This window comes from Phycodurus eques, chromosome 4, assembly GCF_024500275.1.
Source record: "Phycodurus eques isolate BA_2022a chromosome 4, UOR_Pequ_1.1, whole genome shotgun sequence".
NCBI classification, from domain to species: domain Eukaryota; kingdom Metazoa; phylum Chordata; class Actinopteri; order Syngnathiformes; family Syngnathidae; genus Phycodurus; species Phycodurus eques.
Genome location: NC_084528.1, coordinates 5221361 through 5228892, shown reverse-complemented (window position 1 = coordinate 5228892; position 7532 = coordinate 5221361). Strand labels below are relative to the sequence as shown.

General features: G+C 42.3%; 1 protein-coding gene across 1 annotated transcript; it reads right to left on the bottom strand.

Annotated features, from left to right (window-relative positions):
* Positions 1 to 400: 400 nt before the first annotated feature.
* On the bottom strand, positions 401 to 7209 carry fbxo43 (F-box protein 43). The gene is made up of 6 exons (XM_061675584.1): positions 7115 to 7209; positions 4173 to 4995; positions 3291 to 4019; positions 2783 to 2885; positions 822 to 1016; positions 401 to 683 (listed from the first exon to the last, which is right to left on the bottom strand). Exons 2-6 carry the CDS (start codon positions 4949 to 4951, stop codon positions 435 to 437), a joined length of 2055 nt encoding a protein of 684 aa, XP_061531568.1. The 5' UTR covers positions 4952 to 4995; positions 7115 to 7209; the 3' UTR covers positions 401 to 434.
* Between the last annotated feature and the right edge of the window lie 323 nt (positions 7210 to 7532).

Sequence of the window (7532 nt, the reverse complement as noted above, 5' to 3'; positions counted from 1 at the left end):
AAGGAGTAGACTTTTTTTTTTTTTTTTTTTTTTTTAAAAAGATGGAATTTATTTTTTATTTTTTTAAAAAAGTGTCTGAAAACACACTGAAGTCAGCTCAAAGCGTACTTCAATATCTATGGGAAAGGAAATCAACCACACGTTATGTGATATAAGACTTTACCATATTTGTGATTAAAAATACAAAAGCATATGACATTTATGTTCAGTAAAGTTTGTATATAAAAAGGAAAAAAAAACGTTTCTAAAAAGTTTTTAGAAAAAAAGTGGCGCACACACACACACACACACACACAAAAATACCTCAATACAGAAGTTGCTCTTATACTCCTAGCAACATAGGACTTGGTTTAATCTAGTCTTCACTAATCAGTGGCAAAAAATATTTTAAAATAACCTCAGAACAGTAGCAAGAGCTACACGTCATTGTCTGTTCATAGTCTCCTAATGTTTCGCTTGCTTTGGGCACTTCCTGGAAGTAATACGTCTTTCTTGCGTCGGCCTGCAGACTGGCCGCCACATTCTCTGGCGCCATGGAAAGCACACAAGCACGCTGTGCAAAACTGGAACGCACAGTCAGCTCTGGTGCAAACGCCTTCGCGTTTCACAAAGTGACACTTTGCGGGATGCTGACAGCGAGGGCAATGTCTGAGGCATTCATCGTTGAAGAGGGTTTTGGCAATCTGAAAGGCATAGGCATATAAAAATAATTTTTGGATATGAATAATTTCACCTTGCACTTGTTTATGCAAGCACGCACTTCCAAGTAAAAAAAAAAAAAACTCAAAAGCCAAACCACAACAAAAACCTAAGAAACGCACCTCTATGAACTTCTCCCTTTTGCTGCTGCTGCCTAAAGACAAAGTGCTGTTTTGTAAAGGGGTGACAGTGCATCTTCCAGACTGTGGCGTGCAGTAACTGGAGGTTCGAGACTGGGCCTGTACAGTCTTGAGGGCTGACCTTTCAAGCAGAGCCATTCTGGTCTCGGCGTCAGAAACGTGGACAGTTCCACCAAGCTGAAAATCAACAGATAAGAGACTTGAAGCTCATTTCAAACATTACAAAAAAAAAGAGGCAATGGTTTTGTGTTGAGGCTCTTAATTGTCATACAACCCCAATTCCAATGAAGTTGGGACGTTGTGTTAAATAAAAACTGAATACAATGATTTGCAATCTCATCCCCGACCTCGAGAGGGCACGCGGCCCTTTTCCGACTGAGGACCATGGTCTCAGATTTGCTCAGTCATTCACAAGCAAAGATGGGGCGAGGTTCACCTCTTTGTGAACAAGTGCGGGAGAAAATAGTTGAACAGTTTAAGGACAATGCTCCTCAATGTACAATTGCAAGGAATTTTGGGATTTCATCATCTACGGTCCATAATATCATCAAAAGTTTCAGAGAATCTGGAGAAATCACTGCATGTAAGCAGCAAGGCCGAAAACCAACATTGAATGCCCGTCACCTTCGATCCCACATGGGCTCAGGAACACTTCAGAAAGCCAATGTCAGTAAGTACAGTTCGGCGCTAAATCGTAAGTGCAACTGGAAAATCTACTATGCAAAGCAAAAGCCATTTATCAACAACACCCAGAAACGCCCCCGGCTTCTCTGGGCCCATCTAAGATGGACTGATGCAAAGTGGAAAAGTGTTCTGTGGTCCGACGAGTCTACATTTCAAATTGTTTTTGAAAATTGTGGACATCGTGTCCTCCGTCCCAAAGAGGAAAAGAACCATCCGGACTGTTATGGACGCAAAGTTCAAAAGCCAGAATCTGTGATGGTATGGGGCTGTGTTAGTGCCAATGGCATGGGTAACTTACACACCTGTGAAGGCACCATAATGCTGAAAGGTACATACAGGTTTTGGAGAAACATATGCTGCCATCCAAGCAACGTCTTTTTCACGGACGCCCCTGCATATTTCAGCAAGACAATGCCAAACCACATTCTGCACGTTCCAAAAGCGTGGCTTTGTAGTAAAAAAAAGTGCAGGTATTAGACTGGCCTGCCTGCAGTCCAGACTTGTCTCCCATTGAAAATGTGTGGCCCATTATGAAGCGTAAAATATGCCAACGGAGACCCCGGACTGTTGAACAGCTCAAGCTGTACATCAAGCAAGAATGGGAAAGAATTCCACATACAAAGCTTCAGCAATTAGTGTCCTCAGTTCCTAAGCGTTTATTGAATGTTGTTAAAAGAAAAGGGGCTGTAACACAGTGGTAAACATGACCCTGTCCCAGCTTTTTTGGAACATGTTGCACCCATAAAATTCTAAGTTAATGATTATTTTCTAAAAACTATAAAGTTTATCAGTTTGAACATTAAATATCTCGTCTTTGTAGTGTATTCAATTTAATATAGGTCGAACATGATTTGCAAATCATTGTATTCTGTTTTTATTTAGGTTTAACACAACATCCCGACTTCATTGGAATTGTAAATACGTTTTCACTTGATGCATAGCATAGAATGGTACTCAGTACCGCACAGATTTGCAAGGGCAAAATACAGACATTTGACACCTCATAGATGCCCACAAAGATGCATTCTGTCCTTAAGTCATTAAGTATTGACTGAGAAATCGAGAAAATGTTGAAAGATTCCCTCTCTCAAAAAAGAAAAACATGTCACTGGTTCATTTTCTACTGTTCTTCATTCAGCCATCAAATGTTTTTAATATGATCAAATTTTGTGAAATCCTGCTAAATAACAGACAGCAATTAAAACATTCTTGGTGGAGGTAAACTACTCATCAGATATTGCTTTTAAATGTTCCTCTACCTCGAGAGCAGCTTCTACTTCACTCCGGTGAATTTCTTTTTTGAGGTGAGCTTGCTTGTCCTGTTGGATTATTTCATTCCAGTCCTTGCACACCTGACAACACCTGCAAAAAAAAGAATAATTGAATAAGGACATTTTCCACCAAATCTCATCTCATACTGCCATATTTAGCGAAAGATTCCTGAAAGTTTTAACAGCAAAAAAATAGAATTTATATATTTTTTAAAATGAAACAAAATCCAACTTTTGACCACAGCTACCTGAGCCAGCATGGGTCCAATTCAAAATCAATAGGATTCTTGTTCTGACACAGCACACAAGTCCCTAACATCTGCAAAACACTGATAATAGTGATGAGTGTGGCTGTGACCAGAAACATCTATGGGCATAGTGGGCCAGCAATAGATCCGTATTCAGAAATTGAAATTTGAGGGTTAAAGAAAATAATTCTGAAATACTACGAAACAGTTAATAGCAGAGGTTACGACTGAGAACATCAAGTGCTGACCTGTAGACACACTCAGCAGACAGGTGGCCGAGTATGACAGCCAGGATGTGCCTGAGGTTCCTCTTTCTCAGCTCTGTTAATAGGTCCACCTTCCCCAGGCCCATCTTCCGGCCTATCAGCCCTGCTAACGGCATAATTGTGCTCAACATTACAGGGATCTCAGTTAGAGCTGATGTGGTCCTCAGCTGCTCTTTTAGACTTGGACTTTGGCCAGCAAACATATTGGCCCTCTGCTCACACAAAGTATGTATCAGCTGCAACGCAGGTGTCAATGAAAGGTTGGATACGGTTGTCTTGAAGGGGGTTACGTTAGAATTGACAGACGCGGTACAAGAAGGTGGCATGCAGTCGAGCTTGGCCGTTGTTTGGCTTCGAGGAGTTGTATAACCTTCGTTATTCGATGCCGGCCCATCAGACGTTGTACGAACCCTGCGCGGGGTTTCCCTGAGAAAAACCTCATCTTTAGAAGTGCTGCCATGGCTGTGAATATGCTGATGCTTTCTGTCCGACAGGTCTTCATCAGATAAGGAGCCTCCTTCCTTTAGAGTGGAAAGTCTTTGCTGACGTTGCAAACGGGAACGCCGTTTTGTATCTGTCAGATTGGGGGTTTCGGAGTTTCCTTTTGAGGCGGAAAGCAGCAACTCCTGGAACGAGCCGTCATGGTCGACAGAAGAGCCTTGGGATTTATCGAGCGCAAGGGAGCTGAAGCCACTGTCCTCACACACAGACCTGCAGTGGGATTCAGACATATTCTCAAATGACTTGACTGAGAAGTAAACTAAAAGCATTGCTGAAAACCTCAGCAAGCCTCTCCACATCAATTTTCACAGGAATGCAGATAATGTGTATCATGTTTTTTTTTTGTTAAACAGTTTACTATACCTGATATACTTGGGTGTTTGTGTCGATGATGGCGTGCACAAGACACTGGAGGAGTCATATAAGTCACTTGTCTGCTTGTTGACTGGTGATGGAGAGTTTTCCTTGGATGAGGCCGGCAGGAATTTGCTTAAGCACGGTGCTTCTACATTAAGTTGATCAGAGGCACCAAGGTGCTGACAGAAATCATCCAAGAGTGGAATTCGTCTCTCCAAACTGTTGCTGTCACCCAAGCCGAAGGTACCGTCCACACGAGTGGAGGTCCTTACCTGAGAGAAGAGCAGACGACGTTTCCTACCAGATAACGGGAAATCCTGCTCCAATTTTAAAGTGCTTAAAGTCAAAGACTGCGGCGTGGTATCAAGAGAGTCAAACGAAACATTGGGCCAATGGTCAGACCCAAATGACGAGTCTATCCTTCCGGTGCATGTGGAAGTGGTGTTTTCTTTAGTGGCATCGCACAGAGCAGGTCTATGTTGCAGCGAGACATATCTTTTGCACACTTTGGGAGTTTCACACCAGTTCAGCGTGCAGGACCGCTGAACCCCCTTGGAGTCTTTGTGCAAAGGGGCCCTGCTACTCTCCTTGGGGGTGACAGGAAGTCTGAGATACTCTTTGGGTGTGTCAATGAAGTCCACTGAAGCCAAAGGCCTAGAGGAGCCAAATCCACTGATACTCTGTGGACTGTGGAATAAACCCGAGTAGCCACTGTCAAAACACTCATCACACTGTTGGCCTTTGCTGCTGCCATGGTAGACATTGGACTCCGGGGTACACTGCATTTTCAACCTCCTCTTTGCCCAAACAGCAGCACTCCCACAGAGGCCTGCAGATGACAACAAAATAAATTCCACCAACTCTGAACCATGTGAGACATACAAACACAGCTGTAGCTCGACAGTCAAGAGAACGGTTAGGCTCAAATTCTAATCCTTTAAAAACTGTACGGAAAGGTTGATACATCAAATTTAATCTGAGTAGAAGACTGAACTCTCATGATGGATTCCAGACTGTCGGGAATTAGGACTTTTATGCGGAGCTCCGATCTAAGTGTTTCATTAAGAAGCAAAAAACATGGATGACAACCTCAACCAGCACATTGAAGGTACATTCAAGCAGATTTCCTGAAAAATAGTGGACCTCTTTTTATGCAGCCTCGCTCAGTTTTACATTATAACTTCACAAAAATCTTACCAGTATTCACGCAGCTCAAGTTGTGATAAATTGCCATGTCTGGAATTATTGATAAATAATGTACAGTAGAGGTAAATGGTTTTCTTTTGACACTTTATATCTCAGTCCATCATGTGTGATGTCAGATTTCTCCATCTATGTAAATTGGGGTACATCAATGTGCCCTGAATTCCCAGTGTTCAAATGCACTTTTCCTGGTCAAAGATTTTTGACTTCCCAGTTTGGAACGCAGCATCGGAAAGGCGGTCCTGTCAAGACAATGTGCGCGTATGTGTGTTTGTTTGACCGAGGAACATATGCCGTATTAGCATACCCCTGTGAATGAGGTAAAATATTCTAAGAATTTCAAAAGTGGTTTGTGTCATTTCCTATGGACCACCCATTGTTAAACGGAGAGGATCGGAGCAGTGTCTCATTGGACACTTAAGTGTTATTACATCAGTGCCGCATAATTAATTGCAGCTAAGGTCTGGTTAAACGTCACAAAACCACCCAATATTTTAGATCCAATAGGAAGTTGGACACAGTGACAGACAAAACCAATAAATGCTCTTCTCTTAGATGGCAGGAAGTCCATACAGTCATTAATGTATCCACTTTTTGTGACATTTTTGTTTGGTGGTGTGCCGTGAGATCTTTCAATTGTAAAATAGGTGGCTTGGCTCCATAAAGGTTGGCAATCACTAGTATATTGCAATGCACTTTGTGCATCAAGCTCAAGGAGATTGAGACGGGCGTGCATTTGTAATTTTACAAAATGTTTGGGATGTTTAGCTTCTGGGTGAACTTTTACGATGAGCCCAAAATGCACAGGCTAAACTTAATTTGACCTTTTCCAAAGTTGAATGCGCATCCAACTGTTTGTTTCAGTAATTTTCCCCCTATTTGCTGTTCTCTAACAAGACGTTGAACAGCAAAATACACAACAAGTCCACCGTCCCTAAGGACATTCACGTAGATGGCTTTCTGTGATCCTTCAAACCGCTCTCTCTTTTTGTCCCGACCTGCCGATGACAGTCTGCAACACGCTAAACTCAGTGGCGACTTTCCTCTGAGACTTTAAAGCTTTGCAACGGCAAGGTACTGTTGATCAATTGTTAGGTGTTGTCTTGGTCGCACGACGACAAAAACAGAACAGCACGATGAAGAGGAGTGTTTCAATATCAATTCTAATTGACCCAGGAAGTGTATTGTCCAGTCATGAATCAAACACCTTCTGTGAATGTTGCTGTTCAGCTCCCCGTTGGAGAACATCAAGTGCATTTTAGTCTCATCCTGAAAAGTCACCCGATTGTTGAATATCCCAAACTTACTGTGAGTTGTTAATGTGGAACTCACTGAGCTGGTTAAACGCCAAACACTTTCTGGTGCTGTACTGGCGTCACCATGACAACGCCTGTCAATCAATTAGACCCGACCGTGGCGTGCCGTTGTTGGCACCAAACAGCTTGTGTCACGCCCTTTTTTTTTTTTTTTTTTTTCTTTAATGCAACTACGATATGAAGTCAATGAACACTGCTAGCATTTCATTGTGTTCCTTCGGTTTTCATCCATTTTAAACTTTTTTTTCTTTTTTAAATTGCCGTTACACTCATATAACCCCTCAAACGAAGTGTTCCACGTCTAAGGTCACCATTATATTTCAGGTTAATTACAGAAGAATTTGAAGTCAGGTCAAACAGGCTAGCATTCGAGTCAAATTGTCACCTTGACGGAAATTTACGACAGTAATAAAGTACAAATATACTTACTCTAACATACGGCGAGGTACCGCGTCTCGGCTTGTTCGGACCTCAGTTGCCACCGCGCGCCCTCGTTTCAGTCCAGTCCATTTGGGCAAGGTTTGCCAGTCAAGTTGCAGCTTGCCACGTTTTCAAATTTGGAGCCCACCGTGGCTCGTAACACGTGTTTCCGCCTCCGGGTCAGCTGGGCTGACGCCTAACGTTACCATGGAAACAGTCAGGGTGACACGGTGAGGTGAATGAAAGTTCAATCAGATCAGGTAGGAGTAGCGATCCATAAGTGATTTAAATGGGACATAAAAATAATTTCAATAGAATACATATACCAATTGTGCTGAAAATTATCTTTCCTGAATGCAGCCGGTTTTGCAGGGTTTTGGAAGCGGTATCTTTTTATTTTTATTTTAATTACATACTTGTATCTTTT